Source organism: Ruditapes philippinarum, unplaced genomic scaffold (assembly GCF_026571515.1).
Source record: "Ruditapes philippinarum isolate M1 unplaced genomic scaffold, ASM2657151v2 ctg8796_1_1_1_1, whole genome shotgun sequence".
In the NCBI taxonomy this organism is placed as follows: domain Eukaryota; kingdom Metazoa; phylum Mollusca; class Bivalvia; order Venerida; family Veneridae; genus Ruditapes; species Ruditapes philippinarum.
Window position 1 is genome coordinate 30151 of NW_026855665.1, and position 24150 is coordinate 54300.

General features: G+C 34.8%; 1 protein-coding gene across 2 annotated transcripts; it reads left to right on the top strand.

The window, feature by feature from the left end:
• The first annotated feature begins 11 nt into the window (after window positions 1–11).
• Window positions 12–22424, top strand: LOC132744061 (KAT8 regulatory NSL complex subunit 2-like). Of its 2 annotated transcripts, none has more exons than XM_060732670.1 (9): window positions 12–130; window positions 6372–6636; window positions 8294–8472; window positions 9080–9194; window positions 12306–12469; window positions 13400–13491; window positions 15660–15813; window positions 20725–20894; window positions 21884–22424. In XM_060732670.1, exons 2-9 carry the CDS (start codon window positions 6395–6397, stop codon window positions 22133–22135), a joined length of 1368 nt encoding a protein of 455 aa, XP_060588653.1. In that variant the 5' UTR covers window positions 12–130; window positions 6372–6394; the 3' UTR covers window positions 22136–22424. The 2 variants fall into 2 exon arrangements, with proteins under 2 accessions (XP_060588653.1, XP_060588652.1); XM_060732669.1 differs by having other exon boundaries at window positions 29–170.
• Window positions 22425–24150: the final 1726 nt, after the last annotated feature.

Genomic DNA, 24150 nt, shown 5'->3' on the forward strand with positions numbered 1-24150 from the left:
GAAATATATAATAAGTGTGAACATTGATTCATTTTTTACGCATATCATTATTTTGCTGAAAAAAGATAATCCAGTCGATGAGAAGGCATTGGGCATTCCCGTTCAATTGGGACGGGAGCTACGTGCAAGTGTGAGTGAGAAAATTAAGGATTTTTCGTTGTTCACCACGGGTAAAAATTCCGTTTTTGTAGCAGAAACGACCGAACGCGATTTTTCAATAAATGTATCATATTATTATTCAGAATCTTATGGCAAAATGCTTGCATGTCTGCGTAATACTTTCCAACAAGTCGAAAGTAGGTCAAAATAATTTTGCGATAGACTTGATAGGGGTCGTTTCAAACTTATTTTATTTAGGTAGAAGAAAAGCGTTTTCTTAAATATTTTTCAAGTCGACTCCTTTTGGCCAAAGGGGTACGGCTCATTGAATGTTCACAAAATATGTATTTGATGGTAGAAAACATTTATCCTAAGTCAGAAATGAATTCTAAGTCCATTCCCATTACACTATATACTAATATAGGAAAAGAGTCAACTCGGCCCTATACCAACTCGGCACGGGTCAACTCGGCACGGGTCAACTCGGCCCACTTTACAAAAATATATATAACGTATTAACTTTGCTTTGCATGTTGTTAAGGTAAATGAATAATAAGAAATATCTTATTATTATGGAAGTGGCTAGCCGTACGGGCCCGTATCGCACTTTTCAAAATTATATAGAAGTCGATCATGCATGTGTTATTTTGTGCCTCATGATTATGATTTGTTGTTTTATTTGACTGAAAGATGATTTTTGGTTAATTAAGCACATGGATCGAATAAATAATGATCGGAGTGGAATAAATAAATAAATAAATAAAAAGAACATTGAAAAAAAAAAACGATGAAAAGCAAAAATAATTGTATAATTTTCAAATACAGTAGATAAATATCGAACATAAAAGCACAATCAATTAATAAGCCTTAAATAAAGCCTACCCAGGGACTGACAATAGAATTTTAAAATGCGTTTCACGGAACATGCAAACTTTCAAGTAATGATGGACAAACTTCTATACCGTCGGTAATTGACGCAAATATCAGAGCCTAACAATAATTATTTTCTTTTTTTTTTCATTTTAAAGGTGTCGAAAATTAAACTCTATGAAACAAAAAAGGATTATTATCAAAATTTTGTAAACTATTTCAATTGATGTTATTTAACTGCGACCTAACGCTATTTTTTCTCGATGTCTTGAGATGATAAAGATCGATATTCATACTTTTTTTACTGTAGCCAACAAGGCGATTAATCTCTATTTAAAGTAAATATACGAAGACAATTACTATTTCTTGGTTAAAATCCTCGCTTAAAGTCATGAAATAACATATGTATTTTCGACTTCTATATAAATTTGAAAAGTGCCGTACGGCTAGACAATGCAGCGAGTCCTGGCTAGTCGTACGTGACTCACGTACGGCTAGAACTTTTGGCTAGCGGTACGGGCCCGTACGGCTAGCCACTTCCTATTATTATATAATTATAGATTGTACTTCTTCTGAAATAAAGTATATTAAGAAAAAAATGTTATTTATCTGTCGATAAAAATAATATAGATCTAGATTCTAATAAAATGTGTTAGTAAAGTAATATTTAAAAAAAATGAAACAAAAACTTAATATCATAAGCTTCTAATTAAATCTTCCGTATAAGCGCATTGATTGTTGCCGAAATTCATTTGCACGTGTCATGCGTTTTTTTTCTTCTATCAAATAGAAAGACCTTGTCTGTGCATTTATCTAGTAAAAGTAATAAAGAACAAAACAGAAGTTAAATATGTAAAAATACTGTGGTGAGATACGCAATCGTTTATCTTTACTCACAATTCTACTGATAAGAAACGCTTGTCTGCTGCTAGTTCGAAACTGTCAATCCGTGTATTATAAATAATTACAATAATTACAATAAATAGTGTTAACACAAACCTAAATAGTAATAATTGAAAAGTGGGCCGAGTTGACCCGTGCCGAGTTGGAATAGGGCCGAGCTGACTCGGGGGCCGAGTACGTTTTAGGGCCGAGCTGACCCGGATTCCTAATATATAGACAAGGGTAACAACTCCCATAAGAAGGTGTCTATGCCCAATCAGGGTTTTTGCCTCGTAGTTTTTTACACGATACAGCATAAATAAAAAGGAATTATGCAATTTGTAGTTGAATGATTTATCTATCGAACCAATGTAAAACTTTTCTTATATCTCTTATACTTAACGAGTACTTGCCGTCAAAGTAACAAAAAACTGTTCATTTTCGCGAGGTCGACATCGATCGTGGCTACGCAGGAAACACAAAGTTACACGACTGTTGCAATCGTTGGAGATAATATCACAAGCATTTATCATGCTGGGCAATTAAAAATACATAAAAGTAATCAAAATATACCAATAACCTATAATGACAATGTGATATAAACTCACCTGCGGCTTCAAAATATTTCCCCGTTGAAATTTCTATAATATACACGTAAATTTCCGAAAAAAAAACGACCAATCAGGTGACGTTTGTTTACATTCGTCAAGATGGCGGTGTTTTATAGAAATTTCAACGGGGAAATATTTTGAAGCCGCAGGTGAGTTTATATCACATTGTCATAATAGGTTATTGGTATATTTTGATTACTTTTATGTATTTTTAATTGCCCAGCATGATAAATGCTTGTGATATTATCTCCAACGATTGCAACAGTCGTGTAACTTTGTGTTTCCTGCGTAGCCACGATCGATGTCGACCTCGCGAAAATGAACAGTTTTTTGTTACTTTGACGGCCAGTACTCGTTAAGTATAAGAGATATAAGAAAAGTTTTACATTGGTTCGATAGATAAATCATTCAACTACAAATTGCATAATTCCTTTTTATTTATGCTGTATCGTGTAAAAAACTACGAGGCAAAAACCCTGATTGGGCATAGACACCTTCTTATGGGAGTTGTTACCCTTGTCTATATATTAGTATATAGTGTAATGGGAATGGACTTAGAATTCATTTCTGACTTAGGATAAATGTTTTCTACCATCAAATACATATTTTGTGAACATTCAATGAGCCGTACCCCTTTGCTTTTGGCACAAGAGATCAAACAACACAGTCTGAAAGTAATGGGTATTATTTCTTTCTTAAACTTTACATTATTGTCACAACCCTTATAGTTCACTTGTTTTCTTGAAAATCATAAAAACAACATAAAAAATTTATATTTGATTTTTTACAAGTAAACATAAGACAAACACTAGTACTGGCATGCAAGCAGTTTCCGAACAGAAGCAGTACCCTTTTTATTGCGTTTAAACGCTTGATTAATTTTTTTCCGCATAGTGGAAAGGGGATTAAAGGAATGGTGTCAGTCTGTCTGTCTGTCCATAACACTTTCATGTCCGCTTCATAACTTTTTAACCGTTGAAATTTTTTTTAGATAACTTGGTACAAGTGATCACCAAAATGAGACAATGTGCAGAACACAATAATTGGGTTGTTACCCCAAAGGCCAAGGTCACACTTAAAGGTCAATGTTAAAAAGTCTTCATTTCATAATAAAAAGTCTACATTTTCTGTCCGCTCCATAACATTTCAACTGCTGAAATTTTTTTGAAATTTCTTGGCACAAGTGATAACCAGAATCATCACTCACTGCCACAAATGAGACGATGTGCAGAGCACAATAATTGGGTTGCAACCCCCAAGGTCAAGGTCACACTTAAAGTCTTCATTTCATAATAAAAAGTCTACATTTTGTGTCAGCTCCATAACTTTTTAACCGCTGAATTTTTTTAAATAACTGCACAACTGATAACCATGATGAGATGATGTGCTGAGCAAAGTAATTAGGTTGCTACCCCCAGGTCAAGGTCACACTTAAAGGTTAAATGTAAAAAAGTCGACATTCATGTCTGCTCCATAAATTTTTTAACCGCTGAAATTTTAAAAAAGATAACTTGGCATAAGTGATCACCATAATAAGAACATGTGCAGAGCGCAATAATTGGGTTGCTACCCCCAAGGTCAAGGTCACACTTAAAGGTCAAATGTATAAAAGTTTACACTGCATGTCCCCTTCATAACTTTTAAACCTCTGAATTTTTATGCCCCCACAGAGTGGGAGCATATAGCGTTGCACTTGTCCGTCCGAGTGTCCGTCCGTACGTCCGTCCGTCTGTCCGTACGTCCCGAAATCTTGTGAACGCAACTCCTCTTAAACCGGATGGCAGATTTTGCTTAAACTTCCAGGGATGAACAACCTTAATGTGTAGATGGTAGAAAAGGAAGGAATTTTTGCTGCGACCGAATTTAACAGAATTATGGCCCTTTGTTGATTTTTTCACTATTTACTATGTAGAAATTTTGTGAACGCAACTCCTCTTAAACCAGATGGCAGATTTTGCTTAAACTTCCAGGGATGAACAACCTTAATGTGTAGATGGTAGTAAAGGAAGGAATTTTTGCTGCGACAAAATTTTACAGAATTATGGCCCTTTGTTGATTTTTTCACTATATACTATGTAGAAATTTTGTGAACGCAACTCCTCTTAAACCGGATGGCAGATTTTGCTTAAACTTCCAGGGATGAACAACCTTAATGTGTAGATGGTAGTAAAGGAAGGAATTTTTGCTGCGACAAAATTTTACAGAATTATGGCCCTTTGTTGATTTTTTCACTATATACTATGTAGAAATTTTGTGAACGCAACTCCTCTTAAACCGGATGGCAGATTTTGCTTAAACTTCCAGGGATGAACAACCTTAATGTGTAGATGGTAGTAAAGGAAGGAATTTGTGCTGGGACCAAATTTTACAGAATTATGGCCCTTTGTTGATTTTTAGTTTTCAACTTGTGGTTCATGTAGTCCAAAAAATATTTGACCTAGAGTCATAAGATTGACAGAACAGTTGCGTGTGGGGGCATCCGTGTCCTATGGACACATTTCTAGTTTTTAAATAGCTTGGCACAAGTGATCACCATTATGAGACGATGTGCAGAGCGCAATAATTGAATTGCTACCCCATGGTCAAGGTCACACAGGTCAAATGTTAAAAAGTCTACATTCAGTGATTTTTTCCCCTGTATTTTACAGCTGCTTAAAGGCTGTTTCCCCTAACCCAAAATAGGTATATTTTCCCTTAAAAATGCTAATATTTTCCCCTAAAATGCTGTGTGCTTATTCTTAGCGAGAGCAGCTGACTTATATCAGCTTGTTCTAATACAGAAAGCTGTCCCTATAGATAGCCTCTGCTATGTACCATGCATGTTAAATTGAACTGAAATTGAACACTTTATAAAATTTGTAGGTAAATTTCATTCTCAATTCAATGTTGGAATTTGATTTTTCCCTTTTCTTATTTCCCACACTGTATTTTCCCCTTCAGAAAGCCACAGGTTGTATTGAAAATTGAAAAAAAAAATCACTGACATTTCATGTCCGTCCATAACAATTGAATCACTGCAATGTTTAAAAAATAACTTTGCAGAAATAATCACCATTATGACACCATTGGCAGAGCACAAAAATCATGTCAAAACCCTGAAGGTCAGGGTCACACTCAATGGTCCAATGTCAGTGTTTTTTTTCACCAAAATATTCGGCGAAATTCTCCCTATTCCCCCCTCAAAATAGTATGTTTTTTTCCCCCCTCAAAGCTGAAATTTTCCCCAATAATATGGCAGCCCAAGTTTGCCTGCAATGAATATCATTTTTTTGCAACTAACTGCCTAAAAATGCTTTATTTTATGCCTGTAAGACTTACTGTTAAACAAGGTTTTTCATATAGGTAAGGGGAGCTACTCCTGGTATCCCAAGAAGTTTATCATGTGACACATCAATATTTTAGATCTGTATAAAAATCCCCTTCCTATTGCATTTTTCCCCCTCCAATGGGCACCGACCCCCTTCCCCCAAAAGTGAAAAAAAACACTGAATGTAAACCATCTATTTTTCATGTTCGCTCTATAACTTATTGACAATTCAAAGATTTTAAAATTTCTTGGCACAAACTCCTTTTCTAGGGTTTATTCTAGAAATCTGGAAGTAGGGACAAATTAAATTTATTAACCCCTCGCTTTCCAAAACAGGGGGGATCTTAAAAATTATGGGGTGCCAGTATCAAATGCCAGTTTTGGTTTTAATGTGTTGAGCCAGTATTGAATGTTTTAATGTTTTGATTTACCAGTACTATGAAGCTACATAATATTATAATTAATTGAGACTGTATAAGAACAGCTTTGTAAACTACAGCACTGGACACACGAAAACACATATATTTCTGTCTGTAGTTTGTTTGCTCAATACATAATTACATTATGAGGCCAGTATGTATGAAAGTGTTTAATTTTTTCAGAAATTCTTCCACAGTAACAGATAATGTACCGCTCGTCGACCAGAACATCATTTCTTGGTAATGGACGTACAAAAACACCAGTTGAGGGTCTCTTTTGTATGTATAGTCATAGAGTGTGCATGCAAAATAGACTTGAAGGGTACGAGTACTGTTTGAAACATATACTTGAAGACAAAAACGCTCCTTTCAAACAGTGTAGTTATTCATCGGGGAAACTTGGAAAGAGATGTACTAATGCATCACCGAAATCAGACAGGAAAGACGGGTAAGATTTGATTAAAATTCTTGACTGAAGCAAAAAATGTTTGCCGTATAATAAATTTATAAGTCAGAGTGCATACATACATGTTGTAATTTGTGACAGGGTTAGAAAATGTGTAGTCAGAAGTTCTGAACAGAACTCGAACATGGACAATCAGAATAGTGTAGTGAATTGTTCAGAAGCTCTACCGACTGAGCTACCATGCTATTTACACATTTTTGTGTGGCCTACAGAGTAGCAGCAACATACAGGGATCACTACTTTGTCATCCATCTGTCCCCATGACCAAAATAGGGTTGGGGGCCCATCTAACAGGAAACACAACAAAATAAAATTCATTTCATACCAATAGAGTAAGGGGCCACTGGCCCTCTATTAAACAAAAGAAAAGGCCTTTAAAGTAGCCAAGACTTGTATAGATCCTTTTCCATCGTCACAAAACTATTACTCCTAAATACTCCTGACTACTCCTAAAAACTATGGGTGCAATTATATTCAAGCAGTACCAACTTAAGTTGTACATGGTATTGTTAGCATTTTCCAGTTGGCTGTTCAAGGACTGGTCAGAGTTATGACCCTTTAATTATTTTTATGTATAAAAGTTTGTTTAAACTACTTCTTTTTTATTACAGACCTATGCAATTCGAGCGAAACTTTACAGGATTAATCAGGGACCTCAAGTACTTGCGCATATTTTAACAGGTTTTCCAGTAGAATGATTTTTTGCTGAGTAATGGCCATTAAATGAAAAAGGCATTTTGGCCTGTTAATTATTTTTGTGTCTCCTGCTACACAGAAGCTGCAACATGCTTTAAAGTAGCCACATCATATAGGGAAGAAACTGTGAAATAACCCCTCATTGCAACTGCTAAATTTGCTGTTATCAGATGACACAGTCAAGTGATCACTGATTGCTTATTTTAAAGCCAACATTTTGTCATATTCCCAATTGAAAATAGTATATGATTTTCCTAATCCACAGGAAAAAATTCCAAATTGAAAGTTTTAAAATAAAATTATTGAATAACAAATTCTAAAATCTTTGAAAGTAATGGCTTCTTCACTGTTATGGTGCTTAAATGTTTGAAGATGCCATCCTAGACAGTAATTCTTTGCATTCATTTAATCACTGCATTTTCCCCCAATCTTTAACAAAGAATTGCTAAAATTCCTAATTCCATGGGTATGGGTCATGTTCCCAAAATTCTGGTAAAGAAAACTTGGGGTGTCAAATGTCACAGACATGCAGGGTGTCATGGAAAATGTGCAGCTTAATAATAAGAATATTGCAGCCTGAAAATTGTTCCACAACACAACTTTCCAAATGTTTTACCTTACCACTTGTACATTTTTTCAACATAGGCATCACACCACATGTAAAACCTGAAAGTCAGATACAGTGATTTAGTGTTGAATTGAGTGTAATTGTTATTATTTTTTATTACTATTAGAGGGGTATTTTGTTTTTGGAAAGGAGTAAAAGTATACATTCTTATTTAAGAGGAGGATGGGACTGCATTGGCCTTTAAAAAATAACACAGGTTTACAGATGTAGAAACAAGGAGTGTTTGCTTAAGAACTGCAATTAACTTCAAAGTGATGAATTCTGTATTCTTTTAATGATCATTTTTTTACCACATAAACAACTTTTGTATTACAGATACTGTATGGAGCATGCAAGACGTGCCATGTTGGTGAGGCAGAGAACATCGAGGAAGAAACGCCCTAAAGAAAGTCCCGAGACTTTGCTAGAAGGTCTGGATCATTATACTACATTTGGTCGGGCTAACAGTGATGGACATAAAGAGAAATCGTTCACTGTTGCCAGTAAAGCTTTAGGTATGAAGAAAAAACATTTTTAGAGGTACAAAAAGTATATTGGACATTTAACATTATGTCCCTGGTTGTCAGTCAATTAGTAATTTCATGACTGTCTGCTTTTATTTTTTGATAAAAACCAATGAAAGGACTTTCAGCAGGTTTTGGCTCCTCAGATGATGATCAAAGTCTTTTCAGACCTTCAACATTGTTCTTTATGTTCATATCAAAAGGAGAATATCATGTAATTAGTGTTGTAAACAGTTATTTAAAGAATAATAAGAAGGAAAGTGCATATTGTATTGCTTATATTACTTGTATTGATTAAACAAGTAACAAAGTACAGATAAGATTGAATGCAATATATGCTTAGAAATGTCTCAGTTAAATATTTTGTTTTATGAAATAAAGGAAAATCTCTGTTGTAAACTGTTTTTCACAAATTATGTCAATTTTGCATGTTCTCTAACTATTCAAGGCAAATAAAGCTTAAACTTCACAATTAAGAAACAACTCCTGCTTGTCTGTCACAAATTAGAAAGACCTTGGCGGCGTAACAAATCAGTATTGTAATGATTTAACCCCCTTTTAGGAAAAACTGAATCTAGTATTAGGTTTTATTCCACAGAATATGCAAGTTCAAGTGACTCTGATGCAGAAACTCCAGTTGTTGATCAGGCATGGAGAGGAGATGGTGATAGTGATGCTGAGAGTGTGGATAGTGAGCAAGAGGATCTTTTAAAGTAATTTAACATCTTTTACATTGAGGATTAATGAGTCATTGATAATCATTTACTAAGATGTATATCATTCAGGGGCCCCTGAAAAGTTCAAAGAAGCGAGTGGAAAAAGCATGTGGTAAAGCACTGCTTAGTATTTTTACTGCATCCTTATATCACTGTTTGGCAATATAAGCTGGCAGGATATTCTGCAGTATTCAACATATTAGCCAGTTGCTTTTGCATACAGAGAGCCAGCGTATTCACTATTAGATTGCCCACTTGACACTTCAATAAATAATCTATTGGTGGCTTGCAAGGTGTAATTTATATGTGACAAATGATCTCGCACATTGAGACTTATGGTCATTTGTCTCTCAAAAGATAATAATTATAGAAATCATGCGGGATTAGTAGTCAGTCACATGCAGAGAAAATGATTATTACTGGTTAGTTATCCAGGAAAGCCGGTTATGTGGATCGAGTGCTGAGATATGACCAAGAAAATGTGTTAAAATCAGCATAAAAATATATAAAGACAAACTTTCACTGTGACAAATAATCACCTCTCTGAGGTATATCATTAAATATTGTTCTATTGTGTTGCTTATCTGCCATGTGCTTCATTGTTTACAGAGATGTATATCATTCATCAGTGTGATATATATTTTTCACTGTGATATATATTCTATCTTTGTGATATATAACATTCACTTTAATATTTACATATAGATCTTTCACTTTGTCAGATGCATATCATTCACCGCTGTGAAGTTCATGTTGATGAAATTATTATGTGTCATCTTTGTACTGTAATGTATAACTTTTAATTTTGATATATATCATTCACTGTAAGCATTAATTTTTAGCTCACCTGTCACAAAGTGACAGGGTGAGCTTTTGTGATCGCTTTTCGTCCGGCGTCCGTCCGGCGTCCGTCCGTAAACTTTTGCTTTAAATGACATCTCCTCATAAACCACTGAGCCAATTTCATCCAAACTTCACAGGAATGTTCCTTTGGTGGTCACCTTTAAAAATTGTTCAAAGAATTTAATTCCATGCAGAATTCTGGTTGCCATGGCAACCAAAAGAAAAATCTTTAAATATCTTCTTTTAAACAACCCTAAGAGCTAGAGCTTAGATATTTGGCATGAAACATCTTCTAGTGAATGTCTACCAAGTTTATTCAAATAAAAGCCCTGGGGTCAAAATTGGCCCCTCCCTAGGGGGTCATTGATTTTCCCTATATGCATATAGTAAAAAGTTAAAAAATCTTCTTTTAAAGAACCCAAAGAGCTAGAGCTAAGATATTTGGCATGAAACATCTTTTAGTGAGTGTCTACAAAGTTTGTTCAAATAAAAGCCCTGGGGTCAAAATTGGCCCCGCCCCGGGGGGTCATTGATTTTCCCTATATGCATATAGTAAAAACTTAAAAAATATTCTTTTAAAGAACCGTAAGAGCTAGAGCTTAGATATTTGGCATGAAACATCTTCTAGTGAATGTCTACCAAGTTTGTTCAAATAAAAGCCCTGGGGTCAAAACTGACCCCGCCCCAGGGGGTCATAGGTTTTCCCTATATGCATATAGTAAAAACTTAAAAAATCTTCTTTTAAAGAACCCAAAGAGCTAGAGCTAAGATATTTAGCATGAAACATCTTCTAATGAGTGTCTACCAAGTTTGTTCAAATAAAAGCCCTGTGGTCAAAATTGGCCCTGCCCCAGGGGGTCATTGATTTTCCCTATATGCATATAGTAAAAACTTAAAAAATCTTCTTTTAAAGAACTCAAAGAGCTAGAGCTAAGATATTTAGCATGAAACATGTTCTAATGGGTGTCTACCAAGTATGTTCAAATAAAAGCCCTGGGGTCAAAACTGGCCCTGCCCCGGGGGTCATTGATTTTCCTTATATGTGTATAGCAAAAACTTAAAAATCTTCTTTGAAAAAAACCCAAATAGCTAGAGTTTAGGTATTAAGCATGAAACATCTTTAAGTAAATATCTACAATATATTTTCAAATAAAAGCCCGGGGGTCAAAACCGGCCCTGTCCCAGGGGTGTCATTGTTTTTAACTACAGTAGAACTTCTATGAGTCGAACTTCGATTAGTCGATTTTCTAGATGTGTCGAAGAAAAATGAAAGTCCCGATTTTTCCCCTATATATACCTTATAGAAACCTATTTATGAGTCGAGATTTTATGTGTCGAATTTTTCGATGTGTCGAAGTTTTTTCGTTGTCCATATAAAGTAAATCTAGTGCAATTTACCACAAATAAGTCGAAGTCGTTCGATAATTTTTGACACCTTCGATCTCGAGATATTTTTTCGCACCTTAGCTGGCTGCGAAGACGATTTCCAATCAACTTGTGTGACAGGTGTTAATTACACAGCCGTGTGTTCAAACAGCCTTGTTTGCGATAAAATGTGTGATAAAATGCTTTAATCGTTTTCTATTTTAATTGCCGTAGTGGTAATTGACAGTAAACAGTAAGAACTACTTTCATTTGAAAACGGTCAAAACATCGGTGACCCGGTGTCGCGTGAGAATTACACGCGAAATATTTATTATAAGCTGATTTAGTTATCGCCCTTTCGTATTGTTACGCCTTTTGTAACTCTATTGTATACGTTAACGGGTAGTCCAAATAATTAGCCGTAAAAAAAGTTATTTAACATTCTATATTTATCATTGTACAATGTAAAATATCAGATTAATGATGGAAAAACATGAAATAGGTTTCGTTATAGATATTATAATTAGAAGTAGTCACGGGTCGAAATTTTGTCATGGAATTGAGAGAAATTCATGAGTCGAAGTCCCGATGTGTCGAAGTTTTTACGCAAGTCCCTTCAACTTCGACTTACCGAAGTTCTACTGTATATGTGTATAGTAAAAACTTAGAAAATCTTCTTTTAAAAAACCCAATGAGCTAGAACTTAGATGTTTAGCATGAAACATCTTCTTATGGGTGTCTACCAAGTCTGTTCAAATAAAAGCCCTTGGGTAAAAATTGGCCCGGGAGGGGGGGGGGCTATATACGGGTGAGCGACCTCAGGGCCATCATGGCCCTCTTGTTCATTATCCTTTCAAGATACTATAGAATCAGCCACTAAATAATGATATCTTTTTGCAGACATGCTGGGGTATACACTGCTGAAGAGGTTGCTCTGATAATGCGTGACAAATTAATACGTTTACAGTCATTATATATAGACCAATTCAAGCGTTTACAACATGTTATGAAGGAGAAAAGGCGCAAATACCTACACACAGTAGATACTGAGAGGGAAATGTTAGGTAACTCATTTTAGACGTAACATTCTAAATTCAAATTGAGTAACCTGTCATATGGAATACCTTTGTCCTGCTGGAACCGAATAGTGATTAGCTAGGCTCTCTAAGTTTCAAAGCAGACTTCAGCTTTTAATTTTTTGTTGGAAAAAATATTTTTGTCTTGTTTCAAACTTAAGTATGGTAGGTAAGAGGTTTCAAATTTAAGTATGGTATATAAGAGGTATAAAGGGGTTTCCTTATTGTTTATGTATTTTGTCGAAAGCAAACTTCCTTCTCCTCTTTAAATCTTTTGGCTTGATAATTTTATGAAATGATTTATCTAAAAATAACATAACCTTTATAAAAGCTGAGGGCAACTTTAAATATTCATCTTGTTATACACAAAATTGATTATAGATAATTCTAGTCCATATGAGAATTCATCAGATTACGGGTAAACCAAATTAATATGGCATGCAGAAGGAAATGAAATCTTGTTAAAACAGCATGCCTCCAGTAGATAACAGATTATCTATTGTTCTTCAAATACGTCAAAAAGTTGCAAGAAATCAAATTAAACCATTGTGCATATTTTGACATTCATGCAGTGTTATCAGGCAGTAAGGCGTTTCACCATTGGGATATACCTTCTTTAAATATTCAACATATTTCCTTAAAAATAGAACTTTGTGTTTACATTTTCTTTAACTTTTACTATATATGTAATTGATAATGGTAGTCTTTTGTAATTCAGATGTAATTAATTGCATAAGTAATGAGATGTAATTGTAATTTAATGGTCTGCAGTGTCCGCATATCGGTCAGTACATATTTAGAAAATTTTATTAAAACTGATGAATGGTTATGTCCAGATTTAAAGATGGACAAATCCATGTCAGATATTTATTAGAAAAACATAAATAGTAACCTACCATGTGGTTTTCCATATTTCAGGTGGAATTGGTCAGTATGCAAAGGATGTAGATAGCCAGGAGAATTGGAATAGATATACAGCTATGAAAAGATATCATAAAAGATTTGGTGTGGTAAGTTTATTAATTTTAACATGCTTGTTTTCATTAATAGATGATATTGATTGAGTTAAGATTTAAGAATATCTGTCTCAGTTGCTATTAAACACTGGTTTGGAGTTTTTGATGCCTAGGAATTTACCACAAAGACCATAGGAAAACCAGTGTACAATAGCCAATAAACACTTTTCAGACCAATATTACGATTACAACTAGATAAAACAAGGGAGATCACTAAAGATTTTTTCTAGCATAGATTATATCTGCTGACAATTTTCATATTGGGCTGTGCACCCTACTGTTGTTAAGGTTTAAAAAAAGAAATAAAAAAAACAAAAAATTGCTCTTTATTTTTCAAAAAATATTTTATCAGTTTTTAAACAATTTAAACTTGCATATCAGACCAGATTGTATTGTATTCAAGTTTGAAAATCTCAAACAATAATCATTAATTCATGGCTTAATTATTACAACTGAATATTTAACATTCTGATTACTAAATTGAATAAAGTAATGATTTCCTAATTGTAATTTTTAGCTCGATTATTTGATAAGAATAAGTAGAGCTATTGAAGTCACTCGAGCGTCGGCGTCTGCGTCGGCGTAACCATTTATGTTAAAGTTTTTGTAATACCTCCATTGACATATGGCTTTGAAACCTTTGCACACTTGTTCACCATCATGACCCCCAACCTGTAGACAGGAGGAGGTAACTCTATCAAGCATTTTGACAGAATTATGCCCCTTTTTCAACTTAGAATTTACGTTAAAGTTTTTGTAATACCTCAAATATTTTCAAAGTCCATTGACATATGGCTTTTAAACTTTGCACACTTGTTCACCATCATGATCCCAACCTGTAGACAGGAGGAGGTAACTCTATCAAGCATTTTGACAGAATTATGCCCCTTTTTTGACTTAGCATTTACGTTACAGTTTTTGTAATACCTCAAATATTTTCCAAGGCCATTGACATATGGCTTTGAAACAAACTTTGCACACTTGTTCACCATCATGACCCCAACCTGTAAACAGGAGGAGGTAACTCTATCAAGCATTTTGACAGAATTATGCCCCTTTTTTGAATTTACGTTAAAGTTTTTGTAATACCTCAAATATTTTCAAAGTTCATAAGGCTTTGAAACATGTTCAAATTTTATACTCTTCTTTGACAGCATAATAGGACTCTCTTCAATGCCTATAACTGTAATATGGATTTAAAGAAAAAATTTGCCTTTTTCTTTACTGAGAAAATTTTACCTTTTAATCAAGGCTTTTTTTACTATCAAGCACCAAGAATAGTCGAGCGTTGCTGTCCTACCGACAGCTCTTGTTTAAGTTTATTGTGTTTATATGTAATTTTTAGCTCGACTATTCGATAAGAATAAGTAGAGCTATTGCAGTCACCCGAGCGTCAGTGTCGGCGTCTGCGTCGGCGTAACCACTTATGTTAAAGTTTTTGTAATAGTTCAAATATTTTCAAAGTCCATTGACATATGGCTTTGAAACTTTGCACACTTGTTCACCATCATGACCCCAACCTGTAGACAGGAGGAGGTAACTCTATCAAGCATTTTGACAGAATTATGCCCCTTTTTCGACTTAGAATTTATGTTAAAGTTTTTGTAATACCTCAAATATTTTCAAAGTCCATTGACATATGGCTTTGAAACTTTGCACACTTGTTCACCATCATGACCCCAACCTGTAGACAGGAGGAGGTAACTCTATCAAGCATTTTGACAGAATTATGCCCCTTTTTTCGACTTAGAAATATATGTTAAAGTTTTTGTAAATACCTTAAATATTTTCCAAGTCCATTGACATATGGCTTTGAAACTTTGCACACTTGTTCACCATCATGACCCCAACTTGTAGACAGGAGGAGGTAACTCTATATCAAGCATTTTGACAGAATTATGCCCCTTTTTCAACTTAAAATTTATGTTAAAGTTTTTGTAATACCTCAAATATTTTCAAAGTTCATTGACATATGGCTTTGAAACTCTGCACACTTGTTCACCATCATTACCCCAACCTGTTAAAAGGAGAAGGTAACTGTATCTAGCATTTTTTTTTTACTATCAAGCACTAAGAATAGTCGAGCGTTGCTGTCCTACCGACAGCTCTTGTTTAAGTTTATTGTGTTAATATGATATTAAGAATACAACTTACTGTTTCAGGAAGCGTTATTACATCGTCAGTCAAAGGAAAGACGGATAGCCGTATCTGAGGGAAGTAACTACAAGCCGCCAGCGTTACATAAGTGTATACATACACATTTAGGAGAGAAATGCCAGAGTCCAATTGTTCCTCTGTCTAAATACTGCCTTAAACGTATCCTTATTTAAAGTTATAGAACTCTGGTGAGGTGGTCTCTAAGGTTAGTTAGGGTTGCTTTGAAGGAATCCTTTACAATGAACATTAACCCTAGCAATACGTAATTAGAGAGAATTATGTATAAAAATGAGGTTAAATTGTAAAAAGTATATCAGCTTAATTCAGTAAGAAAATCTCTATTTGGATGTGTTTTCCTAACAGAGATTTCTTTTACTTATGTCTTAGATATGGTTTAATTTTGATTGTATTCCAAATAGTATTATGTATTTGTAATTCGTTTTCATGAAAAATTTGCATAGTTTACAAAACATTGACAAGATTTTCAAACTCCAAAGGATTTAGATGTTTTTGCAGCCCTAGGAAAATGCATCTAAATGACACAAGGTTCTAACATTTGTCCTTTAGCTTGTCTTGTGTTAACTTAAAAATGCAGAAGATATGTTACACCTGTGTCATTGATATTTGTTTTGCTACTTGTTGATATTTGTAGAACCGATAAATGGAATGAATCTTGTTTAGCCCTTACCATGCTGAACTTCTTATATAAACTTAGCTTCCATTTTTAGCTCGACTATACGAAGTATATGGAGAGCTGTCCTACTCGCCCCGGCGTCCGCGTCCAGATTTCAGATTAAAGTTTTGGTGCAGTAAAATATTTTTCACTATAACTTTGTCATTTCTTAAGGTATCAACTTCAAACTTCAAATATATGTTCCTTATCATCAACCACATCTTATGTGACAAGGTTCATAACTCTAGCACCAATATTTTTCAGATTTATCTCCCCTTGAACTTAGAATTTTCCTTAAAAAATACTATTTTTAGCTTGACTATTCGATAAGAATAAGTAGAGCTATTGCAGTCACCCGAGCGTCGGCGTCGGCGTAACCACTTATGTTAAAGTTTTTGTAATAGTTCAAATATTTTCAAAGTCCATTGACATATGGCTTTGAAACTTTGCACACTTGTTCACCATCATGACCCCAACCTGTAGACAGGAGGAGGTAACTCTATCAAGCATTTTGACAGAATTATGCCCCTTTTTCGACTTAGAATTTACGTTAAAGTTTTTGTAATAGTTCAAATATTTTCAAAGTCCATAGACATATGGCTTTGAAACTTTGCACACTTGTTCACCATCATGACCCCAACCTGTAGACAGGAGGAGGTAACTCTATCAAGCTTTTTGACAGAATTATGCCCCTTTTTCGACATAGAATTTACGTTAAAGTTTTTGTAATAGTTCAAATATTTTTCAAAGTCCATTGACATATGGCTTTGAAACTTTTGCACACTTGTTCAACATCATGACCCCAACCTGTAAACAGGAGGAGGTAAACTGTATCAAGCATTTTGACAGAATTATGCCCCTTTTTCGACTTAGAATTTACGTTAAAGTTTTTGTAATAGTTCAAATATTTTCAAAGTCCATTGACATATGGCTTTGTAACTTTGCACACTTGTTCACCATCATGACCCCAACCTGTAAACAGGAGGAGGTAACTGTATCAAGCATTTTTTTTACTATCAAGCACTAAGAATAGTCGAGCGTTGCTGTCCTACCGACAGCTCTTGTTTACTGTTACTTCTTTATTTCTGAAGGGATCAACCTCATACTTCAAATATATGTACCTTATCATCATCCCCATCTTATGTGACAAGGTTCATAACTTTAGCACCTATATTTTCAGATTTATCTCCCCTTGAACTTAGAATTTTCTTTAAAAAATATTATTTTTTACTGTAACTTATTTATTTCTAAAAGGATCAACTTCATACTTCAAATAAATGTACCTTATCATCATCCACATCTTATGTGACAAGGTTCATAACTCTAGCACCAATATTGCAAGAATTATCTCCCCATCAACTTAGATTTTTTTACTAGAAAAATGTTATTTTATACTATAACTTTTTTAGTTTTAAAGGTATCTACCTCAAACTTCAAATACTTATTCCTTATAATCAATTATATTTTATGTGACAATGTTCATAACTCTTGAAGTAATTTTTACAAATTTATTTCTCTTTGAACTTAGGGTTTTCTTTAAGAAATATTATAACTTTGTTACTTTTTAAGGTAATTACTTCAAACTTCAAATATATACTTCTTATCATTACATACATGTTGTGTGACAAGGTTCATAACTCTAGCGTGACTATTTCTAGAATTATTTCCCTTGATCTTGGAATTTATTTTAACAAATGTTATTCTTTTACTATTACTTAATACATAATTATACATAATTGATTTTCTTTCATAGTTTTGTCCTCCTTACTGCGTCCAGTATTTTATTAGTCGAGCTTGGCTGTCTCCTGTGACAGCTCTTGTTGGAATTGTCCATTATAAATTTTAGAGATATCAAGATGAAAATTGGAAATCAGCCAAAAGTATAGAGCATGGTCAGACTGCGGGCAGATTGGCAGACTATCTAGGCTCTATAGTGGTGGTAAAGTCCAACAGTTTATATTTCTGAAATATTTTGATAAGAAACAATTTTGCTGAACCATGGTGTTGCATCAAATTGTGTTCCATTATAATGTTTTATTCGGCTTTTTATATGCTCCCCGAAAAACTTCGGGGAAGCATATAGTCGGTGCCTTGTCCGTCTGTCCGTCTGTTGTCTTGTCCGGAGCATAACTTGAAACCCTTGGAGATAATTTGTTGAAACTTCATACAGTGGTAGAGGGCTTTGAGGGGGAGTGCAGTAAGCTCACCTGTCACAAAGTGACAGGGTGAGCTTTTGTGATCGCTTTTCGTCCGGCGTCCGTCCGTCCGTAAACTTTTGCTTTAAATGACATCTCCTCATAAACCACTGAGCCAATTTCATCCAAACTTCACAGGAATGTTCCTTTGGTGGTCACCTTTAAAAATTGTTCAAAGAATTAAATTCCATGCAGAACTCTGGTTGCCATGGCAACCAAAATAAAAATCTTTAAATGTCTTCTTTTAAAAAACCATAAGAGCTAGGGGTTAGATATTTGGCATGAAACATCTTCTAGTGAGTGTCTACCAAATTGGTTCAAATAAAAGCCCTGGGGTCAAAATTGGCCCTGCCCCAGGGGGGCATTGATTTTCCCTATATGCATATAGTAAAAACTTAAAAAATCTTCTTTTAAAGAACCCAAAGAGCTAGAGCTAAGATATTGGGCATGAAACATCTTCTAGTGAGTGTCTACCAAGTTTGTTCAAATAAAAGCCCTGGGGTCAAAATTGGCCCCGCCCCTGGGGGTCATTGATTTTCCCTATATGCATATAGTAAAAACTTAAAAAATCTTCTTTTAAAGTACCCAAAGAGCTAGAGCTTAGATATTTGGCATGAAACATCTTCTAGTGAATGTCTACCAAGTTTGTTCAAATAAAAGCCCTGGGGTCAAAATTGGCCCCGCCCCTGGAGGTCATTGATTTTCCCTATATGCATATAGTAAAAACTTAAAAAATCTTTTTTTAAAGAACCCAAAGAGCTAGAGCTTAGATATTTGGCATGAAACATCTTCTAGTGAATGTCTACCAAGTTTGTTCAAATAAAAGCCCCGGGGTCAAAACTGACCCCGCCCCAGGGGGTCATAGGTTTTCCCTATATGCATATAGAAAAAACTTAAAAAATCTTCTTTTAAAGAACCCAAAGAGCTAGAGCTTTGATATTTGGCATGAAACATCTTCTAATGAGTGTCTACCAAGTTTGTTCAAATAAAAGCCCTGGGGTCAAAATTGGCCCCGCCCCAGGGGGTCATTGATTTTCCCTATATGCATATAGAAAAAACTTAAAAAATCTTCTTTTAAAGAACTCAAAGAGCTAGAGCTAAGATATTTAGCATGAAACATGTTCTAATGGGTGTCTACCAAGTATGTTCAAATAAAAGCCCCGGGGTCAAAACTGGCCCCGCCCGGGGGGGGTCATTGATTTTCCTTATATGTGTATAGCAAAAACTTAAAAATCTTCTTTGGAAAAACCCAAATAGCTAGAGTTTAGATATTAAGCATGTAACATCTTTAAGTAAATATCTACAAACTTTGTTTAAATAAACGCCCGGGGGTCAAAACTGGCCCTGCCCCAGGGGTGTCATTGTTTTTAACTATATGTGTATAGTAAAAACTTTAAAAATCTTCTTTTAAAAAAGCCAATGAGCTAGAACTTAGATGTTTAGCATGAAACATCTTCTTATGGGTGTCTACTAAGTCTGTTCAAATAAACAAATAAAAGCCCTTGGGTAAAAATTGGCCCGGGGGTGGGGGGGACTATATACAGGTGAGCGACCTAAGGGCCATCATGGCCCTCTTGTTGAATTATCTCCCCTTATAGAAAAATCTTGTCCGGGGCATAACTCTTAAACTATAAGAGATATCAACATGAAACTTTGTAGGTGAATAGATCTCATTGAGTAGAGGTGCAGTGCAAAAGAACCATAACTCTGTTAAGCCTCATTTTTGAATTATCTCCCCTTTTAGAAAAATCTTGTCCAGGACATAGCTGTAAAACTATAAGAGATATCAACATGAAACTTTGTAGGTAGATATATCTCAATGGGTAGATGTGCAGTGCACAAGAATCATAACTCTGCCTTGTCTAATTCTGGAGTTATTGCCCTTTGTTTATTTTTACTTTTTGAAATTGTCCGGGACATAACTCGGAAATCATAAGAGATATCATCAAGAAACTTTGTAGGTTGATAGATCACATTGATTAGAAGTGCAGTGCAAAGAACAGTAACTCTGCCTTGCCTAATTTTGGAATTATTGCACTTTGAACTTTTTCCAGGGACATAACTCTGAAACTACAAGAGGTGTACTTTCTGTGTCCAAAACCTATTCGGGGAGCATCACCCGGCTCAAACCGGGCTCTTGTTTGTGTAAGTTACCAGTTTATCAAATGTCTATATACATCATCAGCCTTGACAAATGAGCAGATATTTTATATGATGGCCACCAGGTGTTGTTCAGGAGTTGTAAGTTTGGAGATGGAGACTGTGATCAGCCAGTGGCATCACATGACGATGTACCATACTGTAACTTACATACAAAGATACCTAAAGATCTGGATACTAGCAATGCCAGCCTGTCTGAGAGTCCAATGAAGGTAATATACACAGCTGTTGTAGTCATAATAAGTGTTTCTCTCTCCTTTGTTTAACCTAGCCTACTACATCCAAAGGTTTCAAGTGAGATTTATCAACTTGTCTTAAACTATATATTTAGAGCATGTTTCTGTGGGCAAGTGGTAAATATTAATTAAAATTACTGTTATTGGTTCTATTCCGTTTAGGGACTAAGGGTATTTTTGCCAGGAAGGTATCCATCCAGCTTACATAAGGTTGGTGGTTCTACTTAGATGCTTGCTCAAGCCTGAAGTAATATGACCATTTAACCAACCCCACATAAAAAAGCATAGCTGTAACGTTCTTTATCAGATTTGTGTATCATAGGAACTTTGACCCGATCTGTAAATACCGTACTTGTTATTTATTTGCTGTTGAGTGCAATGAAATGCTACTCTATGTTTAGCTTCCATTTTCCTCACTTGTAATTTTGCTCACTGTTGTCAAAGGTTCAGGTTTAGTTTCATAGTGTTTATTCGCTTACTTGAATAGGGCAAGCAATAAGCTGTATGCAAGCGGTATCTGGTTCAATCCTTGAGCGTGGCCAAAAATTCATGGTGACAGTTGATCTCGGATATTGAGTGTTATGGTCATTTGTCTCTGGACACTGATTCAGAAATCGTGTGGGATTAGTAGTCCGGCTCTTCCAGAGAAATTGGTTATTTCTGGTTAATCATCCACAATAGGCCATTTAAGTAGACCTACCCTGGAGATGAGACTAAAAATGTGTTAAAATTGTTAAAACAATCTTTGTTCGCATATTAATAGATTATTTACTGGTTTCATCATATCTTAGCTTAGATCAGTGTTGTGTAGGAAAGCAGATGAATACCTTCATATTGTGAACAAGTAAACACTAAAATGCTGAGAAATTTGTTTCTTAAAAAGAGAACTAGCAAATTCAAAGCTTAAAAACTGATGGCCTCCCAGAAAATCAAATTGAATCAAATATTCATTTGTATACTTGTAGACTGAAGCGCCTGTTGAAGATATCATAGATGTAACAACAGACATTCCAATGGACACAGAACCAACTATGTCAACAAGTACTGTTGCGATGGAAAAGACAGACACAAAACAAAAAGCCAGCGATCAGGGAGATCCAGTATCAGAAGAGGTTCTTATGAAGAAGGGGAAATATTTATTACAGCATCTGAAGAATTTAGATCCTCTCACAGGCGAATTTACTACCATTGAACCATCTACATCTGGGAAATCATGAAAACTCTTGTTCGGTTACTCTACCAAGATAGTAAAGAATTTAATGTGCCATAAAGTAATGTGCAGCATAGTTACTTTAATAGATAGCTGTTATGTTTATGATTAAAGCTAAGAGGAATAGGAGCAAAAGAGAATATATGTAGTGCTTGTTACAGCAAGTTTGGGGATCATTTGATTGAATATAATTTGATGTTTTGTTTTAGTGCTATTGAAATATATGGAAACAATAATGTAATAAGAATAAAAAAATGTAAACGCTAAAAAAATAGTTTATTAAATAATCAAATGAGGTACATATTGATGTATTTTTAGCTCTTGTGATCACAACTGGTCCGGAGTCTGTCTGTAAACTTTTACTTTGAAGGACATCTCCTTATAAACCACTAAGTCATTTTCATCCAAACTTCACAGGAATGTTTCTTTGATTGTGACCTTTAAATATTGTTCAAAGAATTTTTATTCCATGCAGAACTCTTTTAAAAAGCCTAAAGAGCTACAGCTGGCATGAAACATTTTCTAGTGAGTGTCTATCAAGCTTGTTCAAATAAAAGCCCTGGCCCCATGTTTATCAAGATTTAAGGATCAAGATCATGATCAAATTTAAAAAGATCAAATATTCTCCTTTATCCTCGTAGATTAAATATTTAATATTAAACTTGATAAAATTTGACTTGAAATGGTATATCTATGACATTTTAGAATAAATTTATAATAATTCTTGCAAGATATGGGCATTTTTACAGTTGATCCAAATATTGATCTTGATCCTAAAATTAATCCCTTATTTTCTTATTTTGTTTTGGTATTTGTCGATTTTATCCCAAACTAGGTTTGTTTCTTTGCAAATAAGCACATTTTTTATTGATTTTCCTAATAGTAAAAACTTGAAAAGTCTTCTTTTAAAAAAAATCCAAATAGCTAGAGCTTAGATGTTAAAAATGAAAAATATTCTAGTGAGTGTCTACCATGTTTGTTATGCTCCCCGAAGGGAAAGCATATAGTTGCCGCCTTGTCCGTCTGTTGTCTTGTCCGGAGCATAACTTGAAAACCCTTGGACATCATTTGTTTAAATTTCACATATTGGTAGTGGGCATTGAGGCGGAGTGCAGTGTCAAAGAACCATAACTCTTAATTTGCCCCGTTTATGAATTATCTCCCCTTTTAGAAAAATCTTGTCAGGGACATAACGCTAAAACTATAAGAGATATCAACTTGAAACTTTGTAGATAGATCTCAATGGGTAGATGTGCATTGCACAAAAACCGTAACTCTGCCTTGCGTGATTTTGGAGTTATTGCCCTGTGTTCATTTTAACTCTTTGAACATTGTCCGGAACGTAACTCTAAAATTATAAGAGATATCAATGTGAAAATTTGTAGGTAGATAGCTCTCATTGGGTAGAAGTGCAGTGCAAAAGAACCATAACTTGTTTAGTCCCGTTTTTGAATTATCTCCCCTTTTAGAATTTTTTTTTGTATTTTTGGAGTTATTGCCCTTAATTTTTACACTTCAAACTTTGTCCAGAACATTACTCTTAGATTATAAGAGATATCAACTCCAAACTTTGTAGGAAGATAGCTCTCACTGGGTAGAAGTGCAGTGCAAAAGAATCATGACTTGTTTAGCCCTGTTTTTGAATTATCTGTCCTTTTAGAAAAATCTTGTCCGGGACATAACTTTTAAACTTTAAGAGATATCAACATGAAACTTTGTAGGTAAATAGATCTGAATCAGTAGATGTGCAGTGCTTAAGAACTGTAACTCTGCATTGCCTAATTCTGGAGTTATTCATTTTTAGCTCACCTGTCACAAAGTGACAGGGCGACCTTTTGTGATCGCTTTTTGTCCGGCCGTCGTCCGTCCGTCCGTAAACTTTTACTTTAAATGACATCTCCTCATAAACCACTAAGCCAATTTCATCCAAACTTCACAGGAATGTTCCTTTGGTGGTCACCTTTAAAAATTGTTCAAAGAATTTAATTCCATGCAGAACTCTGGTTGCCATGGCAACCGAAA